The sequence below is a fragment of the Eriocheir sinensis genome, unplaced genomic scaffold (genome assembly GCF_024679095.1).
Source record: "Eriocheir sinensis breed Jianghai 21 unplaced genomic scaffold, ASM2467909v1 Scaffold991, whole genome shotgun sequence".
NCBI lineage: Eukaryota > Metazoa > Arthropoda > Malacostraca > Decapoda > Varunidae > Eriocheir > Eriocheir sinensis.
The window spans coordinates 29,079-56,113 of record NW_026112376.1 but is presented as its reverse complement, the minus strand read 5'-3'; the positions used below and the strand labels follow the sequence as shown (position 1 = coordinate 56,113).

At 42.0% G+C, this 27,035-nt stretch overlaps 1 protein-coding gene across 1 annotated transcript; it reads right to left on the bottom strand.

Annotated features, from left to right (window-relative positions):
• Positions 1 to 244: 244 nt before the first annotated feature.
• Positions 245 to 27,035, bottom strand: LOC126995130 (RUN domain-containing protein 1-like). The gene is given in 15 exon segments (XM_050854406.1): positions 245 to 1,319; positions 4,721 to 4,815; positions 6,477 to 6,622; positions 14,133 to 14,294; positions 14,753 to 14,796; positions 14,799 to 14,971; positions 15,869 to 16,005; positions 16,296 to 16,456; positions 17,219 to 17,309; positions 18,528 to 18,622; positions 20,055 to 20,235; positions 21,689 to 21,817; positions 22,588 to 22,723; positions 23,525 to 24,173; positions 26,921 to 27,035. Coding segments are annotated over 14 exon segments (2,304 nt in total). The 5' UTR covers positions 24,172 to 24,173; positions 26,921 to 27,035; the 3' UTR covers positions 245 to 1,212.

The following is a 27,035-nucleotide window of genomic DNA, read 5'->3' as shown; positions in this document are numbered from 1 at the left end:
GTGGCAGTGATACAGTGAGGGCTGTGGTGACTGTAAACAAAGGAATGTATGACCTGAGTCATGCATGTTGGGAAAGCTAGTTTTGGGTAAGTTATGAGTTACATCTGGTGCTGACAAGCCTAAACCATCAGTAAATTTGAAAATTAATTCAACTATTCCGTGTGTTTACAACTGAGAAATACAATTAGTCAATGAGCGGACCCATTTCTTGCTCTACGCTAATAAAGGCTCAGGAATGACTCAGTCTCTCGTCTAACTCATACTTTTCAGTGGCCTTCCACATGTTGTGCTTATTCTATATTTTCACTGTTTTTGTTTCTTTTATTGTTGTTGTTTGACTAACTGACCTCACGTCCTTTTATTCTGGAGTAGACCAAGTTGCTGAGTGGCATAAAGTTAGACATAATGGCATTTACTTAACAAAAATTTTCTCAAACTGTAACGTAAAATGAAGTTTTTAAGGCATTATGTCCGATTTATGTAAAATAATGGGTACGTCATGGCGTTTATAACCAATTAATAATGTGGGGCGGAGTATGACTATGTAGTCGTTACTCAAAGTTTAGGGCACGAAACCCACTTGAGGACCGTGAATATTTGGTGGTGCTGTGAAAATTCCATTGCAGCCACCTTTGTGTAATTGGAGGAAAAGCCGCAAGTGTGCGGGTAGTAAACCAGCGGGGGGACAGGTTAAGGTTAAAAGAATACCAGTCATCCTTTTTGGTCAAGAGCATCCACCTTGGCAATTATCTTTCATGTTTTCAGGCAAGACGTGTGTGTGTGTTTCACAGACCCACATCAAGACTAGAAAGCATAAGTGCCAAGGAAAAACAACCCCTCAAGTCATGATTTTTTTCTTGCCATCAAATGCTGCTGCTCCGCTGAACAAAACAAAAGTTAGTCTTTTTGTTCTGAAACAACTCAATTGAAAGGCATTCATGCAAGAGTTCCTCTCACCATCTTCTTAAATAAAGCAGTGTTCTCACATTTCCCTCACACGCACACATAAAAGTTGTTTTCCATGTAATACACCAACAGTATATTATGCACCTGTCTAGTTTCTCTCAACCACACACACTGCCAAGATTCAATGCAATTCCACAGGTATGTGATGAAGCAGAATGACAAGATATGTATCCATGAAGTTGAATAGGGTAATAATACTGTTCATTCCTTCTGCTGCCGCCACCGCCTCCCGTGACTCCTGCTGCCTCAGAAAGCATCCCTCATGTTCTGGAATGGACGGACAGCCAAGTCGACGGGCAGACGGAAGTTGTAGGGCGTAAGTCGATCCAGTGAGCGGAGGGCATCTTCAAACCCTGCATGACAAAAGAAGACATGGAGAGGAAGGAAGGTACACCCTCATGGACACATGAATTTATTTATTCACCTAATTCCCACTGAATACTTCAAGACTCCATCTGTTTATATAGAATAATGTTCCATTCCACCCCACCCCCCACACACATACACACATAAACATAGATACAGAGACACACACACACACACACACACACACACACACACACACACCGGATGAAATCTCCGGTCAAGTGCTAAAAGTGTAGAAATTAATTATTGGAACCACTTTGACATAATAACATGCTCTATAAATACAGGAAAAGTGCCCTTAGAGTGGAAAAGAGCAAACATTGTACCAATTTATAAAAGTGGAGATAAAACTGAACCATTAAATTATAGGCCAGTCTCTTTAACAAGTGCAATGTGCAAGATCTGTGAAAGTATAATAAAAAAACATTTAGAAAAGGGAAACATGATACATGAAGGACAGTTTGGATTTAGAAAAGGGAAATCGTATGTCACCAACTTGCTATGTTTCTACTCAAGAGCAATAGATGTGGTGCAAGAGAGAGAAGGATGGGCTGAATGTGTATATCTCGATCTGAAAAAAGCTTTTGACAAGGTTCTGCACAAGAGGTTAATCTGGAAACAACAGAAATGGGGAGGAATGGGTGGAAAGGTCGTTGAGTGGACAAAGGATTACTTAACAAGAAGAGAAATGAAAATGGTGATTAAAGAAATCAAACTGGAGGAAAGTAGAGAGTGGAGTTCCTCAGGACTCAGTTCTGGCACCAATAATGTTCATAATATATATAAATGATATGCCAATGGGTATAAAAAGCTATACGAGTCTTTTTGCAGACGATGCAAAGTTAATAAGAAAAGTGAAGACGGAGGAAGACTGTGAAGAACTACAAAAAGACTTCGATAGAGTGTATAGATGGAGCCAGTTATGGGAGATGGAATTTAATGCAAATAAATGCCATGTTATGGAAATGGGAAAAAGTAAAAAGAGACCGAGGAAAACATACAGGGTGGGAGAAGAAAACTTAAAGGTGGTACATGAAGAAAAAGATTTGGGAGTAACGATGCAAGACACACTATCCCCAGAAAAAACATATAAACAAGTTATTTGGAGAAATCTACAGGATGATGCAAAATATAAGGGTATCATTCCCTTTTATAGACAAGGAAATGATGATGAAAATAATAACAACACTGATAAGACTGAAACTTGAATATGCTGCAGTTGTATGGTTACCTCACAAAAAGAAAAATATAAGAAAGTTGGAAAGAACCCAGAGAATTGCAACTAAAATGGTTCCAGAACTCTCGAATATGACGTATGGAGATAGATTGAAGGAGATGGACTTGACGACACTGGAACAATGAAGGGCGAGAGGAGATCTGATCACACTGTATAAGTTGTTAAATAAGTTTGATGAGGTGGATAGAAATAATCTTTTCTCTACTGCGAGAATGCAGGGGCTGAGAGGACATGGAAAGAAACTTATAAAGGAACCTGTTTGAGTGACTTGAAAAAGTATAGTTTCCACATAGAAGTGTTAACACATGGAACAGCTTGTGGGAAGAAGTGGTGGAGGCAAGCAGTGTCCATCAAATGAAGGAAAGGCTGGATGAATGTAGATATAGAGACAGGACTATTAGAGCTTAGCTCGGGCCCAGTAGACTACAAATAGGTAAATACACACACACACAAAGTTCTGTAGTGTAGTGGTTTAGCAGGGTCGCCTCATAATAATAGGTCACAGGTTCGATTCCTGAGCAGAGCAGAGATAGACAGGCAGTCTTCTTCAATCCGTGCCATCTGTCCACCCAGCAGTGAATGGGGACCACACGCACACACACACACACACACACTCACAAACATCCCTAAACAACAATAGCCTTGTAACATATACACTTTATTGTTCCTCTTCATGCTCTTAACCCTTTCACTGCTAAACGCTTGCAGCGAGGGGTAGGCGTAATTGCTGGTGGTGCTAAATGCTCGCTGCGAGCTCCAGCCGCACTCAAATCTCCCGCGTATGAGTGTTCCAACAATATTTCTCACAACACAGGATTGCCAATAGGTGCACCTAACATCAAATGTAGGGTACAAACTTGGTGGAGGGACTGTTTTTTGGGCGCCATTAAAGGTAATGGGCTAAAGGGTAGCTTAGCCGGATATTTTTTTTATTTATTAATGATCCACGAGACATCCTAGAGTTAAATCAAAGTATGTGCTTATCTTTGTATTCATTCATACACACACTGGTAATATTTATGTGGAGTCTGATTCACTCATTAAAGTGAAATTCTATTGTGATAAACAGTCACAAATTCGTGTCACAGGTAAAAATGAAACTAGTAATTTAAGTTTTTGCCACCATGAAATATACACAAATAGATAAATATGAAAGCTCACGAAGTCACAATAAGTGACATCACCTGCTTTGCGCAGTAAAAGTATGCTATTTCAGGTATCTGACACCCGCAATATGGCAGGCTGCTGCTGCCTCGGTCACAGATTATTGCCAGATTGTCACACTCAGCCCCAAAACTGTCTTCTGGGCTCCAAAAACAAAACTAATTTGTAGTTATCATTAAAAGAGTAAGATCCTGATGTTTCTTGGCAATAGTTAGGCGTCAGAAACCGTTAAATACTATGCTCTGAGAACGACAATCTGGCAACAATGGCTATGCGTATTTTCATATTAATGTTCTGTTGTTTATTGAATGTTGTGTTCAAGAAAAAGAATACTCATAATTTTAGTTAGTTTTTGGTTAAAAGGATTCTTTACGAAATACATGTATAACATTACCTTCTTTTACTTAGGAAACGTCCTGAATCCTGGATTGGCTATGGTATTGTTAGGTGCGGCTATTGAGTGGGTTCTCCACTAAATTTGGTGGAAAATCATACAGCCCAGCGTGGAAAATCTATGGACGAGCAACTGGTGGATGTTCTTGTCCAATATAGCAGCATTTTTGCATAGTTTCAACTATCACCTGACTGATGCTTTGACCAAACAGTTGTAAATATTGCAGTTGGAAATACTACCTTGCCAGAACCTCATGGAGAGATGTCCACAGTTGCCTCAAAATGGCTGATCATTGCGCACGCACTGATGTAAGTGTTCACATTCAACACTCCCTGAACGTGCATGTACATTCGCAGGAGAGGCATACATAACTGATTCCTATAGATCTGGGCCTCCTCTTTCCAATGGTGTTTTTGGTTTTTAGCTGTGATGAATAGTTTTTGAGATACAGAGGTTAAAAGAGACCCCCCATTGGGCTGCCCGACTGCGCCTGAGGGGATAGTCACGTCCCAAGCCCACGCAGTGGAAGGGTTAAGGTTTCCCTGAGTAGCCTTCTCTGCACTATCTTGTGTCCACACAACCACTTCACTAACCTGTCAGGCTGGTGTAGCTCCATGGCTGGTAGTATTGTTCCATCAGCGCCTGTGTGCGGAAGATTAACCGAAGCCACACCACTAACTTCCTTTGGCTGTTGGGGAGAGAATTGGCATGAAAACAAAAGTTTTAGTATTATAGGAGGGAGAGACAAAATATTAAATGTAGATGGTACGACCTCATATGTGCAAAACAGAGTATCACCTTGCATAATTCTCAATCAAGATTAACATCTTAATCCATACAACCCCACACTGACAGCTCTAAAATGTCATGTATATGTGTAACGCTCAGCCCTGCTGACTGCACCGAGCCATCGCATATATGTGTAACACTCGGCCCCACTGACGGCACTGACGCATCACCACTTCTGACCCTCTATCTCTACATAACGGTCATGGGGTTTTAATATTCACACACTTTATGAGTCAGGATGGATGCAGGGCAAGTAAACATTACTTGGCAAGATGAGAAAACATCATCACCATTTTGTTTCTTCTCAATTGAAGCCCGAAAGGGAAAACCTGGCAATTCTGTAATTTTTTGGTAACCTTTCCACAACTTTCTACAAACCTGACTGTAATGAAGCTTTTAAAAGTGTCTGATTTGTACAAGTTTTAGCCAACATCATTGTCTTCATTCTTCTTCACTCTTGGTACAAAATTTTGCTACACAAGACAGTATAAGAAACAACCCTCCATCCAATATCAAGCAGGATGCTAAGACCTGCTGGCAGTGTAGGTGTGCTGGAGTGCCTGGGACTACACCCTGACATCTACAGAAAGATGGTGATTGTGTGCATCCTCACTGCCTGATATTGGAGAGATTTCTCTTTGAAATGCATGATATAAATAGCAGTCTTAGTCATGATCTCACTTAAACAGGCTGCTTTCAGATCTTGCTTTTATTATTTAATTTTCCTATTTGATTGATACAAGAAAATGTAATTCTGCACTTGTAACATTTCATGATTATTTGCCAAACATGTAAGTGGTGTAAGGTACATTTTGTGCTGTGGGAGGGCTGTCTGAATGGTTGTTTTCAACAACATCCTTATAGGATTAAATTTCATAATTTTGCCAATCCAAGACAAGAATATCTTATGTTTTTATTTTTTTATCTGTTATAGATGACAAGATCACCCAGTCAACAACAAATCCCAGATGAGGAAGAAGCTCCGAGGACCAGCCAGACAATGGTGACTATAGCTCAGCTGCCTCCGACCAAGTCTTGTGGTAAACAATGTCTTAATGATTCATGCCACATTGCAAAGCAGGAGTCAGCAGAGAATGTTGATGGCACGCACGCATTGTGCGAGCCCTCCTGGTTATTCATGTTCCTTAGGGAGGAACTCCAAACCTCATGCTCAGGGAAGTTACCTCAGGCATGAAAGGTTTTGTACTCTGACATTATTCCGCCAGCTACTGAATTTTTGTTGGTATTTGTCTTAACACATTACTAAATAACAATAAAATGACTCAATATGACTATTTATTATTCAACATTTTAAATATTGTATACAAAAATATGTAGTGGCTCTACTGAATGTAAACATGTTGGTAACGGACATGTATTAGTGGACAGAATGGAAAAACAAGAAGTGCTGACGCTGGCTCAGGAATGGTGGCTTGCCACATGGCTGCCCACAAATGGTTTGTTACAGATTTATTGCTCTACCTTTTGGTCAGCAAGATTCTCAAACTAAGTGAAGAGAGACAAAGAAAGAACAGACATGAAGTGGACAGAGGCACTTACTTCAGAGCAGACGAAACAAAGGCCTTGAGATGTGAGTCAGCAGAGCGTTTGAGTGGCGTGTGAGTGGAGATGATGGAGCCAATAACACCAAGCAGTGACTGTTTGTTAGTGACCACACCGCTTCCAGTAATCTCCAAGTTGAAACTCTGTGGAAGCCAAAGAGAGTTAGGGGTGATGTTATGCACCAAGTGGTGATGTGTGGGTAACTGCATTACACACAACACAAATGTGTTGAAGACTGTTTACAGAAAACAAGCAGTAATATAAGTTGGAGAATAATGTCTTTCTTTCCACAGGCACTAGAGTAACCAAGGAGTCTAAAGATTAATTAGGAGAGAAGGATGCCTGCAAATTTGAAGACAGAATTCATGATAAGTCAGCCTCAATAAAGGGCAGCACCTTGACTCAAATACAAGGCTGAACATGTTTGACCTTCTGCACAACATGGGACTCAGCCAAGGCCAGCACCGCACCGAGCCACTGCATCTCTTCAGTCTATTACTAAGCCTCCTAGACATCAAGTTGCCCAGAGTTACCAACAATATTGCTGCAACTACAGCAAGAAATGAAACTCCAACATTGGAATTTCCCTGCATATATTTCCTAGTGAGGCTAGATGATAAGGAATAGCAAAGTACCTAAGTTAGGATTGTGCTGAAAGAATAGACTTAAAAATGAGAGAAGACTGTTGGCTGACTGGTAATGGCTACTGTCTTTTTTTCATGGTTGTTAAAAAAAGTTCACTTAGTTGAGAGAACACCAATAGCCAGGCTTGCCAGATAACTTGAGTACAGTAATGCATTCAAGGAAACTAAGGAATGATTCCATGAGAGTAAAATAAGCTTTAATAACAGTACCTAGATCATTTTGTTGATCAATAACTAGATGTAGATAAAAGAGAGCAGGAAATTAATCAAAAAGGACAATGGCCCGTCCCAGCCAGTACAATACAAACTTGGTCTGCATTTACTGTCTGGCATCACTAGGAAACTATGCAGGTCAACACAAACGTTCAAGTTGCTTTTCTTGCTGGAAACAAATAATTACATACATGAAGTTTCTCCAACCGAAATATGTTGCACATTAAAATATCTCTTATACTATTGGGCATACTGGGCACTATTACAAAAAGAGAAAGGTAAAAGTTCAGTTACTCATATACAATTTCTTGGCACAGTTTCTGTTGCTTTTAGCCAACATTAACACATATCTTGCTGCTGGCAGCAACCCCGCCATCACGATGTTGCAATGATTTGAACATGAATATCTCCAGTTTGCTGGTAGCCACCAGACAGAGAAGTGGGTGTTAAGCTTGTGGCTTGAAGAGCGTAATTGCATCTGGCAGAAAGCCTGACCCTCATGGGGGCAGGCTGCAACAATATAGTGTTTTAAGAATCTGTTGCGTCCTGACCCATTTTGGGGCAGGCCATCAAGATGGCTTTTCTGTGCATATATAGAGGGGTTGCACTGACACCACATCGCTTCGCTTTGGTTTTAGGAAAAACAACTGTCAGCCATTTTGGGAGGCAAGAGCGATCAGCTGAGCCCCTGCCCCCTGATAATGGCTGGCCTGTGCCTCCCATCTTCATGGTTATAATTATTAGACAATCTAAGTGAATATGCAAAAAATCTGGAAAGTGAGGCTAGGCTTCATTATACAACTATCCATTAGGCTGCCAAATGATGATGGACATACAGTATATACACTTATTATCAAACTTCAAGATATATTTGATGATAAGAACAATGAATATACAGTAAAACCCCGATTATCCGAAAGCGGATTATCCGAAAAACTGGATTATCTGAAATTGATCTGGATAATGCATTAAAAAAAAAAAAAAATTCTATACTAAAACGTTATAAAACATCAAAAATAAGTAAAAGTAACTACATATGTACTATATTAACACATTTAAAATTGATAAGAACAGTTAAAATGAATATGCTTTCTAATACGTATTGCCGAAATAGCTTGTAACGAATAGATCAATGTATTAGACAAAAAACATTAAACAAACTCTCAACAACACCACGTCCGCACCTTCGCCCCAGCAAGGACGTAGGTGCGGCGAACGAACAAACTACTGCACGACTACTCTCACACCGTACTCTCAAGACAACGACACAAACACGACTCCCCTCTCCACTCCATGCCACATTCCCTTCCAACATACGAAGGCGCGATAATATGAGTCATCATACTGTGTCTCCACCTGCACGATGCATCAAGGTCACACTTGCAAGCTTGCACAACCATTCACAATCACACTCTGCAACATTCACAATTCAGATCTGCAACGCTCACAAGTATCAACATACACTGGTCCAGACAAGGAGACACACAGACAAACATACAATAAAACATTTACATCACATGTTTTAAGCGTACTACTTTGTTTACCGTAGCGTGTGTTTGTTTGGTTTCAAAATCAAAATGGCGGCGATCAAAATGGCGGCCATAAATCCGGATTATCCGAAAAAGGCTTCCCCCCTTCCATTTCGGATAATCGGGGTTTTACTGTATGACTAATTTAACCCCAGGCATCCCCGGGCGGTGTTTAGTAAGAACATAAGAATGTAAGGGGTTCACAAAAAGCCCACTGACCTATACTTGGCGGCCCCTGTCTACCTACCGCGAGTGGCAGTGTAGCACCTATCAGTAACAGTAATAGATGAGCCACTAACACCCACACCCACACAGTAAAAGATGGAGAATAACACACCCACACCCACACATTAATAGATACACTAACACCCACACCCACACAGTAATAGATGGGCCACTAACACCCACACCCACACAGTAATAGATGGGCCACTAACACCCACACCCACACAGTAATAGATGGACACTAACACACCCACCCACACAGTAATAGATGGACACTAACACATCCACCAACACAGTAACAGATGGACACTAACACACACACTCACACAGTAATAGATGGACACTAACACCCACACCCACACAGTAATAGATGGACACTAACACCCACACCCACACAGTAATAGATGGACACTAACACCCACACCCACACAGTAATAGATGGACACTAACACCCACACCCACACAGTAATAGATGGACACTAACACACCCACCCACACAGGAATAGATGGACACTAACACCCACACCCACACAGTAATAGATGGACACTAACACCCACACCCACACAGTAATAGATGGACACTAACACACCCACACCCACACAGTAATAGATGGACACCCACACCCACACAGTAATAGATGGACACTAACACCCACACCCACACAGTAATAGATGGACACTAACACCCACACATACACAGTAATAGATGGACACTAACACCCACACAGTAATAGATGGACACCCAGTCACCCACACCCACACAGTAATAGATAGACACTAACACCCACACCCACACAGTAATAGATGGACACTAACACCCACACAGTAATAGATGGACACTAACACACCCACTCACACAGTAACAGATGGACACTAACACCCACACCCACACAGTAACAGATGGACATTAACACCCACACCCACACAGTAACAGATGGGCCAATAACACACCACCCACACAGTAATAGATGGACACTAACACCCACACCCACACAGTAACAGATGGACACTAACATCCACACCCACACAGTAACAGATGGACACTAACACCCACACCCACACAGTAACAGATGGGCCAATAACACACCCACCCACACAGTAACAGATGGACACTAACACCCACACCCACACAGTAACAGATGGGCCAATAACACACCCACTCACACAGTAACAGATGGACACTAACACCCACACCCACACAGTAACAGATGGGCCAATAACACACCCACCCACACAGTAATAGATGGACACTAACACCCACACTCACACAGTAACAGATGGGCCAATAACACACACACCCACACAGTAATAGATGGACACTAACACCCACACTCACACAGTAACAGATGGGCCAATAACACCCACACCCACACAGTAATAGATGGACACTAACACTCACACCCACACAGTAATAGATGGACACTAACACCCACACTCACACAGTAACAGATGGGCCAATAACACCCACACCCACACAGTAATAGATGGACACTAACACCCACACCCACACAGTAATAGATGGACACTAACACACCCACCCACACAGTAATAGATGAACACTAACACCCACACCCACACAGTGATAGATGGACACTAACACCCACACCCACACAGTGATAGATGGACACTAACAGCCACACCCACACAGTAATAGATGGACACTAACACCCACACCCACACAGTAACAGATGGGCCAATAGCACACCCACCCACACAGTAACAGATGGACACTAACACACACACACACATAGTAACAGATGGACCAATAACACACCCACCCACACAGTAATAGATGGACACTAACACCCACACCCACACAGTAATAGATGGACACTAGCACCCACACCCACACAGTAACAGATGGGCCAATAACACACCCACCCACACAGTAACAGATGGACACTAACACCCACACCCACACAGTAACAGATGGGCCAATAACACACCCACCCACACAGTAACAGATGGACACTAACACACACTCACACAGTAACAGATGGGCCAATAACACACCCACTCACACAGTACCAGATGGACACTAACACACACACCAACACAGTAATAGATGGGCAACTAACACAAACACCAACACAGTAACTTGGCGGGGAAAAGCTGAGGAGCTCTCTTGCGGCAAATATGTGCCTCCCAAAATGGCAGGCCTTTGCGGGGCAGCCGAGAAGTGATCAGCTGATCGCTGATGATGATGTCACGTGCAACCCCTCTATATGAATATAAGCTACTGTATATGATTTTTATTACAATTGTTTAACTGATTGCCTTGCAATACAGTAAATTAACCAATTCTACTTGTATTTTTTTACTGGTAATGGAACCCATCAATTTGTCTACCGCGCAGAGTGTCATTCCAGAATATGGCTCTGGTGATGAAGATTTCTGTGGTGAATCCTACAATCCATCTTCAAATCATGACTCCTCATTGAATGAAGGATGGAAAATTGCAGCAAAAAGAGCAAAGAAAGTGTCAACCTTTTGTGCTGGCTGTGAGGGAAGTCCATTCATGTGCTGTCCTTCATCTTCTGCCTTTGATTAGATAGTTAGTGTAGCTTGTCACAAACAGCCTCATAAGGACCATCAGGTCTGCTGTTGTTTGTTCTTCCTTTGTGTTCCTTTGTGCCTGGATTGCTTCAATGTGAAACATCATGGCTAATATCATGCAAAGGGAGAACAATGAACTCAAAATATGGGAATGCACATTTTTTGTTTATTCATTATGTGTTCCAAGCCAAGGATATTTATGTGTTGTGAACAGGAAGATTTTTTTTTCTCATTGTGAATTTATTTTTATTTTTATTTATTTATTTATTTTTTTTTTTTTTTTTTTTTGTCGATATTTATACTCTATGATGGAAAATTATAGGGGATATTTGAGGAAAATTTTATTTTCAACCACTCAAGTAAAAAAAAAAATGTAATTTACCATATTTCATAAGTCTCAATTCCAGGTAAAATTGAAACGGTTTAATGGTCAATAAACCATATTCTTAAAATTGATTATCTTTCTTTAACCCTCTCGTGCACAATGATGCGTTTCCCCGTCATCAAGCGTAAAAAGGTCCTGGCACACAATGCCGCGAAACACGTCATAAAAGTTTAAAAAATTGATTAAAAATTAAATTTTTGGTGAAAGTTCGTCAAATTTGGAAGCGTCATTTGTTAGGATAAGTTCCTTAATGGTAACATATGGCAACCTTTCTAAGGAGCGTAGCTGAGGAGCATGGAGCGATTTTTAGTTGTTAGCCTACTCCGCTGGGAGAGGGGAAAATTAGTTTTCTTGGTGTAACTCGGGAACCAATAGGCATTTGAGGATTTTGAGGATACCATGAGAATCCTCACCAAATTCCGCTTCGAAACATATATTCGGCTAAAAAAGTTGGCCCACAAAATTTTGAGCTAGCGAGTGGGGAAGAGTTGGTACTTAGGATTTATTGTCTCCATTACTCTATACGGAGACTTGAAACGAGTTTGTATTGTTTATTTTCCTTCATTTTTATTTATTTTTATTTATCTAGTACAAGTCTTTATGAAGCCAATGATACCAAATTTATTGGGGTACAATATACCTGTGAGGGTAAAATACGTCCATGAATGTAGAGTATCGCGGCAGCAAAAAAAGGCCGGTCGGGCCTGAGAAATGCATGGTGAGTGCAACAGAAACTTATTGGAAACTTAGAGTGCGTGAGAGGGTTAATGCCTTATCCATAGAAAGAGAATCATTAATACAAAAAAATATTAATAAGTGCATCATATATTGGATAATTAGGACAGAAATTAGCATCAAAATGACCACTGGTGGGTCAGGCTGCCACAAGGGAATAAACCACCAGACCCACTGGTGGGTCAGATCGCATGGTATGTGTTAAGAGAGGGCACCACTATACCGTTGAAACTTTAATCATCCTTAACCCTTTCACTGCTAATCGCTCGCAGCGAGATTATCCCCCCCGGCACACTCGGGCAGCCCAGCAGGGGGAGGGGGGGGTCTCTTTTAACCACTGTATCTCAAAAACTATTCATCACAGCTAAAAACAAAAACACCATTGGAAAGAGGAGGCCACGATCAATAAGATTCGGTTATGTAAGCCTCTCCTGCGAACATATAGGCACGTTGAGGAGGTACTGCCTGTGAGTGTGACTGGCGCTTGCAGTGAGCTTTTAGCACCACCACGCTAGTGCTCGCTCTTTTAACCTCTGTATCTCAAAAAACATTCATTACAGCTAAAACACAAAAACATCATTGGAAAGAGGAGGCCAAGATCTATAAAATTCGGTTATGCAAGCCTCTCCTGCGAATATACAGGCACTTTCAGCAAGTGACGCTAGTGCTCGCTTTTTTAACTGCTATATCTCAAAAACTATTCATCACAGCTAAAAAACAAAAACACCATTGGAAAGAGGAGGCCAAGATCTATAAGATTCGGTTATGTTAGCCTCTCCTGCAAATGTACAGGCATGTTCATGGGGTGTTGCCTGTGAAGACATACATTCGTGCATGCGCGACGGTCAACCATATTGAGGGAACTACTGAGTAGATCTCTTGATGGGGTGTTGGCAGGGTAGTATTGCCAACTGCAAAATTTACAACTATTTGGTCAAAAAATCAGTCAGATGATGAAGCTATGCAAAAATGACGCAATATTGGACAACAACATCCACCAGTTACTTGTCTGTAGATTTTACACACTTTTCTGCGCTAGGCTGATATGATTTTACACCAAATTTAGTGGAAAACCCAATGAATTGGCAATGCTGTGGGGTGAGAAAAAAATTGTGTTGTTACACACTCATACGCAGGAAATTTGAGTGCGACTGGCGCTCGCAGCGAGGATTTAGCACCACCGGCAAGTTACGCTAGTCCTCACTGCGAATATTTAGCATCGAAAGGGTTAAATGCTAGAATGTTTCAGAGTAACCCTGCTCTAATGTGACTGGGTTGGTGAGGATGTACACCTAGAACCTAAAAAATGCAAGCTGAAGTTCATTTCTTCAATACTGCAACTATGCAAACATCCACACACACTCACCTGGCTCAGCCTCCGCGCAGGTGTGTGGTTGTACTGGTGTCCCTTCTTGAGGTGGTAGTACTGCAAGATGAGGTCCCAGGCGTGCATCAGCTTGGATGGGCGGTGGGAGGGGGGGTGCGGCAGGCAGCTCAGGAATGGCACCAATGACTGGCTCTGACCCACCTGAGGGGAAAAAAATTATATAATGTACCTTTACATAGTTTATCATGTGGCTATCATACAATGAATTTCACGCAAGTCAAAATTACGTAAAGCAAGGTATGATTGTAATAAAAATAATTAGTTCAATTCTGGTGATGGGTAACATTCAATAAAATAATAATAATAGTAATAGTAATAATAATAACAACAAAAATAATACCCTAGGAGCCTAAACAAAATCAAACTTAATAAAGCAGAAACTGTTTTCCACTGTTAAGACATACTGAACTGTGCAAATAATTCTGTATGATGGGAATGACTAAACAAAGACACTGTTGAAGCGGGCAGTGTCCATAAAATGAAGGAAAAGTTGGACAAATATAGATTGGGAGACAGGACTACCTGAGCTTGAGTTGAGGCCCTGGATATTACAAATAAGTCAATAAACACACACACACAGAGCCTGGGGTGAAACTTACTGGCATGAGTCCATGTTGCATTAAGTCCCGCGCAGGTGTTAAGTTTTCCTCACCGCCATTGTCACCTCAGTCCGCGCCCTGCCCAGTCCCGTCCCCTCGGCCTCCCCTCCCTCCACCTCTGCCTCCGAGTCACTGGTCTGCTCACTGTCTCCACTTGGGTCAGGCCGGATGGCCTCTTCCACATCCGCTACTGCCACCTCCAGGGCAGCACGGAGGTCCCTGAGGAAAGGAGAGGACGGGGTGAAGAGGATGTAGTGGGTGATGGGTGAATCTTGCAGCAGTATGAGGCAGGACAAGGACTAAATAGTAAGCTGCCCACTATATGTTACTTCTAAAAAGAAAACCAACTGTAGACAACAGAAATTACGGTTTGAGTATATCACACTGTTGGGAGGCTGACTAATTCACATCACTATTACACTAATTATTACTGTTACTTGCAAACTGAGTAAAATGAGTCCTTGGTATTTGAAGAAAGCAGGGTAGATAATAAAGAAAGCTATGATTGTGAGAGGAGGCAGTTCCTGAAACAAGATTGTATTAACATGTTCCTCTGAGAGCTGCCACCTTTGAGGGAAACTGACTGAATATTTCAAATACTTCAAGGCTTTATGAATGTGGATGAATACCAAATGGCACTGAACTTAAATGTAAATAATTAAATTCAAACTGCACCAAATTCTTCCTCACCAATATTATTGTTAGCGAATGAAATATACTTTTACCTTTAGTAGTTCAGTGAAACAAACTTAATTCATGTAATACCAAACTTTACTGCCCCTACTTCCACCTTAACCCGGTAGCAGCAGGGATCATGTTTCTTAATGGTCCCTCCAAGCAAGAAAAATGAGAAAAGATCACCCCTCACACAAACCATTTCATAATATATATCAAAGCATTTGTGATCAGATTATGTAACATCTATTTTGGGGGGTTTATGTCATGGCACAAATTGGGCCCGTCGCTGCTACACGGTAAAGCCACAGATTTGGCCCGTCGCTGCTACCGGGTTAATGCTTGCTAAGGTTTAAGGACACAGGGATTGTGCTGTCTGGATACCTTTGTAAATCTCTATAAATCTCTCTCTCTCTCTCTCTCTACCCCCCCCAGCCTCACCCATAGTGGCTGCCCTGTGCTGTCTTCTTCAGGGTGTTGCGACGGAATTTGCTTCTGCCATTCTCGCCACAACCAAAGGACAGCATGTTCAGGAGGGTTGTGACGCGGTCCACCACGCTCGCTGTGTCTCGCCGCAGCTGGGGGAAGGCACGTAGTAAAGGCAGAGAAAACCACCACCTCAACAAGACACTGTTTTTATTATCATGACAAATTATCCAACACATTAGCCATTGAAGTGGTTGAGTGCACCTTTTTTTAAACTACTATTTCCCCGTTTATCTCTAACAAATGTAACTTATCGTTTTCTTGGTTTTCTCATTATTTTTAACATTTTTGTAAAACTCCTTAAACCCTTTTGTGGAAAACATGGCCTCTGTATCGATACCTTTACCTACTTTTTCTGATCAATATTGTCATCTTTAATCACCTGTTCAGCCTCCGACCTCTGCTGTTGTTTTTGTTGTTTCCGTTGCTCTGCTCTTGTCCGTTTGTCTGCAGCTTGTGGCTCCCCATCACCCCCGGCAGCCCTCGGTGTGCTGCCCAGCACTCTTGAGGGGTGCTGCGTCCCCCTCACGCTCCCTCCTTCCCCTGAGGTTGGAAAAGCTATGATGATTCACGAGAGGAAAAGAATGTAGAGAATTAAATTTATGATAGTGTGGATTATCTTGATTCTCTCTCTCTCTCTCTCATACATGCACACAAGAACACATGCATATACGCACACACACACGAACACACAAACGCACGCACAAACACACGCAAAAAAATAATCCAATTGCAGTGTGTAGGGTGTTAAATGGGATGGAGAAAGTGGACAAGGAAGCTCTAATAACATGGGACACAAGAGAATCAAGAAGCCATAGAAGGAAGCTGAAAGAGAAAGCCTGTAGAAGAGACATTAAGAAGAACATCTTTCCACAAAGAGTAGTGGAGGCCTGGAACCGCATGGAAAAAGATGTGATCCATGCAAAGATGATTCATGAAATTTAACCCAGTAGCAGCGGGGATCATGTTTCTTAATGGTCCCTCTAAGCGAGAAAAATGAGAAAAAAGCCCCCCCCCCACACAAACCATTTCATAATATATATCAAAGCATTTGTGATCAGTTTATGTATCATCTATTTTGGGGGGGTTAATTCTTGCCACAAATTTGGCCCGTTGCTGCTACACGGCAAAGTCACAAATTTGGCCCGTCGCTGCTACCGGGTTAAGGTCAAGTTGGATTATAGTAGATATAGAGACAGGCAGCATGAGTGTAACTCCTTTGTCGTATACCACAACTTGGTAAATACACACACACACACACACACACACACACACACACACACACACACACACACACACACTTACCTTGGAGGAAATCAATGAACCTTTCTAGGTCTGAAATTTGTGTCTGAAGTTGAGACACCAATTGCTCTTTCATCTTGAGTGGGTTGATCAGCTGAGGTGCCGCACAAAGAGACAGAGGAGAGGAGAGAGAGAGAGAGAGAGAGAGAGAGAGAGAGAGAGAGAGAGATATTAGTCATTAGTATTGTTGTTAGTCTGTGAATCTGTGATGAAGACCACCATTCCAGTATTAGTGTCACAATGCATAACAGTAAATGTGCAAGGTTAGTTTGGAAAATCTGTATCGTTCCCATCACCACCCACACCACTATAAGGGCTGCCACTGCTATCATCATTTCCACCACTTCTGCTGATTATGTTGTGGTTGCTACTACTACTATTGCTACTACTACTACTACTACTATAATAATAATATCAAAAAGCAAATATAGGGTAGTCCAGTGGCAAGAATATCTCAATGCCCACTCTTTTTGGTTAGTCTTCCACCGCTTGAATTTTGCCGCAATTTTCCCACTCTTTCTATTTTCTATCTCTGCTTTCATGTCTCCAACCCTCCCATGACCCCACTGCATAAGACTTTCTACTTTAGCTCATCCCTATGCTATCTGAGTTCCTTATGCAAGGGTTGACTAGCATCTTCATTCTTTCATCCCTTTCGATGGTAAACTCTGAGATAGGCTTCTTTCACTTGTACTTTTCTTTTTCTTGGACTTAAATACATTCAAGAGGGAAGTATTAAAATCATTCTCTAACCAAATTTTGTTTCCCTTGAGTTGCCTCCTTTACTGAAAAATAATTATCACAGAACTGTTACTGTGCACTAAGCCTGTTTTGGTCACTACTGTGTTATGAGATATTGCCTTCAGCTTCACAACCATTCCCACTTCTGGCAAGATTTCATCATGTCACATTTCCATCAACTTTGTGTGTGCTAACCCCCTACTGCATCCCCTTTCCACTGAGTGACTATAAGCTCATGACAAATAAGTTTCCCATGCATACCCAAGGATATATGGAGACTACAAGAAATCAATGGGCTTGCACATGGTAAGTAGTGGGCTAGTTGTTCACCATCTTCTCTCCCCATGCTTGGCACATGCAACTGACTAAGCCAAGAGTGTATTAGTAAGAGTAAGGTAAAGTTGGGGGCATACTCTAAAGCAGGACGTGGCCTCGGTGCTCATTTCAAGTGCATTGGCCCTTGAGCCCGAAGTTAAGTTAGCAATTTAATATTATTTGGTTAATGGACAAACTCCAACCTGCCGCCACCACCACGAGCACCACCGCTGTTGTCATCACCACCACTACTCACCTCCCTCACACCGCGGTCAACTTGTCGCCGCAGGTCCTCTAGAGTCAGCTGGTCCATTTCGTCCACGTTGAGGTTGAGTCGGTCCTTCAGTTGTTCTGAAAGACAAGATTTATCAGTATGAATACTGCCACTGTTACAAATGTTTTACGGAATGAATATCACTTTTTTTTTTTTTTTTTTTTCAAAGACTTAATGCTTCTGGCAACGCCTTCCAAACTGGTTGATAACAGAAGAAATGTATAGATATTGCTTGCGCAATCCTCTACCTCCTCGTTTCTGACTTTTCCTCAGACACTACAGTTTTTTCATTGAGGCAAAAATACACATGCCTGCAGAAGTGCCCTTTTTCCACGTAAAGTTTCTGCCAGCTGACTCATTAAACATATGATGTCCATATAAATCATTTTATTTGAAATAATTACCAGGTAATGTGAACCAACTAACTCAAGTTTCTCCCTCTGATATATTAATGTCAATTAAAAACATATTGAGTTCAGAGATTATGAAGTAATGTGCATCTGTCTCGATTCTTGATATCAGTCACCCAAGTCAGCAGCAAATTAACATGTATTTGGATGCACACTATGTCATATGTATTTTTTCATATATTTTAACACACAGGGTAAAAAATATAGCAAATACAGTGAGTGGGAGAATAACATGTAATGTTTATACCACTTTTTACAAATCCTTCCTTAGATCTGCTCTTATATCGCACTCTATCTACAATCTGAGTATCACTGTATTCAGGAAGATTCACTGAATGAAAAAAACATTTCATTTTTAAACCGATTCCCTGACTGCTGCAAATATAAATTAGTAACATGTGGTATAAACATTAAATATTTTAAGTTGTGTTTTAGTTGTACAATCACTTTTTAATTTAATGAGGTCAACAAAATTTGTCTATCTTGTGTAACAGATGACCTAAGATAAGATATATGAATATGTTCTAAACCTGCACGAGTGTGTTAGGCATCAGAGTCATCAGACACCTCACCCACCAACAGCCAGGCAGCAGTGACCCTACTTGCTCGGCTAGGAGCTACAAATCCAGCTTGAGTGAATGGACTAGTGAAGATTACAAGCCAGGGGAATAAAAAGCTGGATACAATGATCAAATCAACTGTTTCTGATCCACTTGCGTGCACATGAATAATGATTTGGGATAAAGGGGACCAGCTCCCATATTACACCTTGAACTAGATGCAAAATGCATAAAATAAAGCACCTATGAATGTGCATCCACTGGAAAATTTAAAACAAGTGAAAAGTAATTTGTAAACAAATGAAGAGAGGAGAATATGAGGGGCACTTGAACTTTCCCTTTAAATGCCACTTTATCTTGAAATGATTTTTTTTATTTTTTTATTTATTTATTTTTTTGATGAAAACTATGTCCTATTTTTTTACCGACTGTCATAAATAATGCACCATTCAAAAGAGCTTTGAGATAAAGACTGATGGAATTCATAGGACAAATGATGCAACCCCAAAATCAGTAAGCCACCACCACCACACACTGACCTATGATGACCCGCTGCCGCTCCATGACCTGGGCCTGGGGGGGGCCGCCCTCACCCGTCTCATACACGTACAGCTCCAGGTCATCAAGTTGTTGCTTCAGCTGGGCGATGAGCTCTTTCTGTCTGTTCATTGTGCTCAAGTCCTGCTCTCCCTCGTCTCCTTCCCCTTTGTCTCCTTTGGCCTGCGGATGGTTGTTGGAATATTACCACACTGTTCATTCTGATCCTAAAGCATCAATCCACATTTCTCTTCTGATTTCTCTCCTCAAGCTTTACTTACTACTTGGTGAGGGGTTGGCAGAAGAGGTTCCATTCATTCCTGTCTATACACCATCCACCCTAACTCTGCTCCTTTCACTCTCCTTCTCATGGATATTCTAATACTGTTCTCCCATTTCAAGAGCTTATGAAGACCTTTCCCCTGCATCCAGCTCACTTGCCTTATCCATACAAATTTTTGCCATCCCACTCTCTCCCCTTTATCCAGGAACCAGACAAGTGTGGTATCTTGGACAACTTAGCCATTTCATCTTTCATTCTTTCACTGTTACACCTGATATGCCACCACACCTCATGACTATGCACCTTTTCATTGTTCCCTGCGACTTTTCTCATTTAAAAGGAAACATGACAACAACTTATCTTATCTGATTGGCTCTTATACCTAATCAATATACCAACCTCATATCTATCTTGTGTAGTGTCGTGATAAGTATGGTCATATTATTAGCTTGCAGTATCTTTTCTTACTTAACATTCACTCTCCATTAGATACTAATTTCCTTTTTTCATTTGTTCCCAGGCTATCTCTTGCCCTGTTCTCTGGCTTTCAGAGAATCAAATCTTAGACTTCTTCAAGACTTCCTCTCTTGTAGTACTCTTCTGTCCATAAAGTCACACTCATCCACACTCAGTTCTGCATCTTTACTTCCACCATGCCATGCAGAGCCGAGTAATTGACAATGAAAGATGTACAATTTCCAGCAAGATATCAAAACATCCCCATCCTTTACGGGTTAAATCTCATGCATTTCATTTTTTCACTCATCAGTTTCCTGATCTAAATGAATATGATTTTTTGACATGAAATGCATCTGCTCTCATTCTTTACATTGTTTAGGTCAACGTTAACATGCTGGACTTGCCATCATAATGTTGTGTATTCAGCAATCTGCAGTGTTGCAACATGAGGAGAGGCTTAGCTTTCCTGTAACTAGCAGGCTACGTGCCCTTAGACGCCAGGCTCACAGTACTGCTTCAACACTACTTCCACTCTTCCATTCACATACTTTTTGAGCTAATGCCATCCTTCTCTTATTCTCCTTCCAAAACCATTTACATTACACCAACCTCAGTAGACATTTTATTCTGCAAATACACACACTTCAGCTGCTCTTTATATTACCTAATGCCTCCATTCCCTGAGAGACAACTGGCAAGAGATGAGCAAGACAAGAGGTTCCTAAAGAATCACTGATATCTGACATAATCTAAAAAGAAATATTATAAAATGCTGATAGGTTATGCTACTTTTACATTCCTTACTTTTTTTCTCTCTTTTTTGCAATTAGACTGACTCCCTACTCAGAAATCTGCAAGTTATAATCACTATTATATTATCACAGGCATACTCACGGGTAGACAGACAGTGGTGGGGTTCCTGATGTCAGGAATCCCTCTGTTGGCAAACTCTTCCAGCTGTGTGAGCAAAGCCTCCTTCTGCTCTGGGGAGGCGTCCACAATCTGCTTCAGCCGGAACTGTACCTGTGTGTGGGCGTGGAGGGTGAGGGAAGGGGGAGAGGAAAAACCATGACATTTTGGTCAGTATCATAAGACACTTTCGCCTCTCACATCTACTATTTCTAAAGGTCAAAGAGAGGATCAATTGGGTTCTAATGAGTGTTTCTTTAGGTTCACAGTACAGAAGAAGGGTCAAGGGGTCAACCCACTAACCTCTCACCTCATACTACAAGGTGCATGCATTTTCCCTTTTCAAATTTCTTATTGGTACCGAACAGATACAATCTCTTTTCCATTGACTTAGAAAATAATCTTCATGTGTAGACTTGTTGACTCCACACCCCACTGCCAGCTTATTTACAGGGGTGCTAGACTGACCTCCTGCTGGCGCATAGGTTTGGTGGACTTTGTATTGGCTACTTTACACCACCGATTCATTACTATTGCACTTGCCTTCACAGCCCACCACTTATTACACGAGGTGGGTGGTGGAGGGATATCATGGGGGTGAACTTTGTGCTGCTTACTCTATATAGCAGCTTTTACATGGGTGCAGCTTTCCTAGGGGGCTAAATGTATTCAACTAAACAGATTTGGAGGGTCAATATACACAGATCGCCATCTACATGAGCTTACACTGTAGTTGAGCAGAGATAAAGGATACTCAAACATTTTTAAAGTCTGGCATCAGGTTCTGTAAAGCCTGGTGCACCATCACCCTTTCCTCTGCAGAATGTGAGATAAGGGCTGTGAGGAAACAAGAGTCAGTACACCACCCTCACCCAACCTCTTACCTGGGCAAAGTGTGAGGTGAGGGCCATAAGAGAGTTGCTCAGCTGATCCTGCTCCTCTTCCAGTTGTCTGAGTCGCTCCCTCTCGGCCTCCCCCACTCCCCCATCGCCTCCCTCACAGCTCCTGTCTCGGTGGTACCTGCAAGGAGGGGAGTGGTGAGAAAAGAATTGTTGGAGAGGGAAATACAAATGGAAATAAGAGAATGGGAAAGAATAAGAAAATGAAATGCCAGCAACACAGCACTGACTCTTACCTAACAAACCTGAAAAGTTGCTACTGACTTTTCATGAGCTTGCAATGTCTGTTATTTAAATTTTAGAGAGGCAATTCAGTTTCTTAAGTTTGCTACAGGTTATAATAACTTCTGGTCAGCCATTTGATTTTGTCACAACTTAAGTGAACTTATAAGTTTGACATGGGTTTAATACCCTTAACCCGGTAGCAGTGGGGATCATGTTTCTTAATGGTCCCTCCAAGTGAGAAAAATGAGAAAAAATCACCCCTCACACAAACCATTTCATAATATATATCAAAGCATTTGTGATCAGATTATATATCATCTATTTTTGGGTGTTTATTTCATGGCACAAATTTGGCCTGTCGCTGCTACACGGTAAAGCCACAAATTTGGCCTGTCGCTGCTACACGGTAAAGCCACAAATTTGGCCCGTCGCTGCTACCGGGTTAAGCCAGCCAATTAATTTGCCATGGGTATATATCAAGTTTTTCCTGCCTGTCATTTGATGTCATGCCACATAAGCTTCTCAAACTGCATCTTGACCAATCAGGCAAATAATTAGCTATTTTGTTCAAAGTCTACCATTTGATTCACAAAAAGAAAACCAAGATTCTGAAGTCAGCCTAAATTTTTAACTTGGCCTGAGAACAGTGAAGCTCCATTGACTTACCATTGAGAACAGTGAAGCTTCATTGACTTACCATGAGTCATAGCAGTTTCCATCTTCCTCCTGGTCATCAGGAGCGCCCAGCGGCGGCCAGCGTTCACCCGTGGGGCGCCCCTCGCCGTCCCACCAGTCATCCTCGGCCTCCATGCCCACCCGTCCCGCACCACTCAAGCCCCCATCTGACAGGCTGCCGTCACTCTTGCATTTGTGTGCTGCTGTTGTTGTCGATGTTTTGTCAAGTGTCATTCCATCCTCACCAATCATGTCGCTGCTCAGATCATCTCGGTCAATCACGTGGTTGCCTAGATGTTTTCGGCCAATCATTTTGCTGTCTGGATCCTCTTGGCCAATCACATGTTTATTTGTCTCTTGTTGGTCACTGAGGTGGCTGCCCAGACTGTCTTGGCCCTTCAGATCACCTCCCAAACCATCAGGCTCCCAGGCATTAAGGCGAGTCCTTCTTTCTGCATCCATGTTCCTGTTGTTCTGGTTGGGCCAATCTGTCAAGTCTGCTTCCTTCAGTGGCCTGTCAGGTTCATCAGAATACCTGGAGCCCCCCCGCCCCCCCCTGGTGAAGTCTGGGCAGTCAGGGACATCAGGGCATGAGAGGGGGAGGTCCTCGGGCACGTCATAACGACTGTGTGTCTTGATCATGTCCAGGACGAGGTCATCAGCTGCCATGTCTGTGGTGGGAAGACGATTAATTTGGTGAGACAGACTGCAGGATTGCCATTTTTCTCTGGGCCTGAGACAAGGTAGGTGCAAATCAAAATACATAGTGATAAATGCAAGCAACAAGCTGCCCCAGAAGTAAAAGAGATGGAAAAGACACTGGTCAAATTCAATACCAAAGGGTGTCCTACCTTCTGATAAATATACATCTCCAATGTGTGATAATTATACCTGGAACTCCCCTGAGAGTTTGATTAGTAACTTACTAACTTTGTTTTCTAAAAAGTCAATAATAATATATTGATCCTTGAGCAAACATATCCGATTTAAATGGTTATGTATTCTATAACCACGTCCAATAAATTTATGGAGAACCTAACATAACTTTCTTGGTCTTATCTGTTTCCCTTGTTATATCTTTCTCCAGCAGAACCTCCACCTCCTCTACCACCCCTTGACTCATTTCCTCAGTCTCGCTGGCTAACGTTCAAACATCCTGTACACACTCTCCCATCCACTCTCCTCTTATCACAAAATTTCTGAGAAATCTCGTCACCACAGCTTGAATCCTTAACCTCAGGCTCTGGTTCCATTTTGATATCTTACTTGCATAATTACAGTTATATATCTATACTTCTGTTTCCAGAATCATTTCATGCACATCTCTCTTCCACAACACTACATTTGCCCATTAAAAGCTCCTTGAATGTGTTTTTAACCCCTTGACTGCAGATTTCCTGCAAGAAGATATCACCAAGCTACATGAATGGAACAATAAGTGGCTGCTATAATTCAATGAAGAAAAATGTATTCATGCACCTTGCGAGAGGATATCCAGCATACCAATACCACATGGGAAACACTCCACTATCTACCACAGAGGCAGATAAAGACCTGAGACTATATGTTACAAGGCTACCAGTGAAAGCCAAATCCAAGCCAACTGCAGCAGACAAATTAAGTTCATCTTTTCCAATGAATAAGTGAGATAAGCTTTGCACTGCAGCAATGTTGTCAGAGGCAGCGGAGAAGGCCATAGGTATCTCCATATTCCCTGAACATGAAATGCCTTTTTACCCCTGATAGTGAACTCCTCCGTAACATAGAGATGTTGGAGGCAAAAATTAGGTTTAAGTATTATAAGTATAGATATGTGCCGCCGGAAACCCAGGCAGCAACAGTTTCCGGCGGTACTTATATCTATACGTACTTATAATACTTAAACCTAATTTTTGCCTCCTACATCTCTATTTTCCGTCCTTATTTTAATCCTGGCATTACAAAGACACTTCTTACTCAATGAGCATTGGTGTTCTGTTCACAATCAGGGATCACCGAGAAAAAAAGACATTTTATATTTATTGGGATAACATTGGGATGACTAGGATAAAAAGACACCTAGCGCTTATTGAGGTAACAAGACACCTAGCGCTTATTGAGGTAAAAAAGGTAAAGATTCGTTTTTGGTCCATGCCAGTATCTCATAATCTACTTTATGAAACATCACTATCTCTTCATATATCTTTTCTACAAACCTTCAACAGTCATGGAAACGCTTTGAAAATCCAATTCAAGGACTTTTTTTTTACTCCTGAAAATAGGGGATAATGTTTACGAAAGCGCGTTGCCTCCTCTGGCGGTGGCCGCGGCCAGCAAGCCGTAAAATAGCTCGCAGAGGGTTTAGGGTCGGAGAGCATATTTAAACTACTCCAACCGAACTTTACGACCTACTAATGGGGGGGCTGCGCCCCCCTCAACCCCCCCCCACATGTATATGTGACTTATTTCAGCGAGGAGGTATTTCACGCAACACCGGCTGCAGCGTCGCCGCCAGAGGAGGTGACGCGCTTTCATAAACATTATCCCCTATTTTCAAGAGTAAATAAAAGTCCTTGAATTGGATTTTCAAAGCGTTTCCATGACTGTTGAAGGTTTGTAGAAAAGACATATGAAGAGATAGTGATGTTTCATAAGGTAGGTAATGAGATACTGGCACGGACCTAAAACAAATCTTAACCTAAAAAGACACCTTCCGTATATTGAGGTACCACTGGGGTAAAATGACATGCCCAGGAAAATTCAAGCTCAGCAGATGTAACATGATACTTTCCCACCCTATCACTGCCTCTCTCTTCCACTTCCTTGCCCTTCCTTCCTTTCTCCTTTCTCTAACCGCTGAATGTTACATGCCAGATTTTCTCATGTAAACCGTTGATACACTCACCCAAGTACTGACGGCTGCCTGGACACCCACACACACACACACACACAATTAAAACACCCACACACAGACACATAGCAACACACACACACACACACACACACAAAGAACAAATAAAACACCCACACAGACACATAGCAACACACACACACACACACACACACACACACACAAATAAAACACACAGACACATAGCAACACACACAAACAAATAAAACACCCACACACAGACACAGCAACACAAAAAATAAAAAAAAACACCCCCAGACACACACACACACACACACACACACACACACAGAACAAGCCCAAAGCCCCCTACAGACCAAGATAAACACCTGTCCTTCACCAATAACCGAGAAATAAGGTCAAAACACAGCCACGTTGGTCACCCCTGTGCGTGGGCGGGGTGACGTAGGGACTGTTCACACCTCACTCCACCCTTATCTCTTATCTCCCGGGCCGTTATCGGGTTTAAGGAGGTGGACAAGTATGTGTTATCGCCCCCGTGTCGTGTTACAGGGAGGGTTGTCTCACCTGACGGGAAGGGGAGAGGAAAATAGAGGCGGCCACTACCAGGTGTTAGTGAAGAGCCATGGTGGTCTGCTGGCTGAGTGGTAAGGGTGGGCAGGCACCGGTAGTAATGGTACCG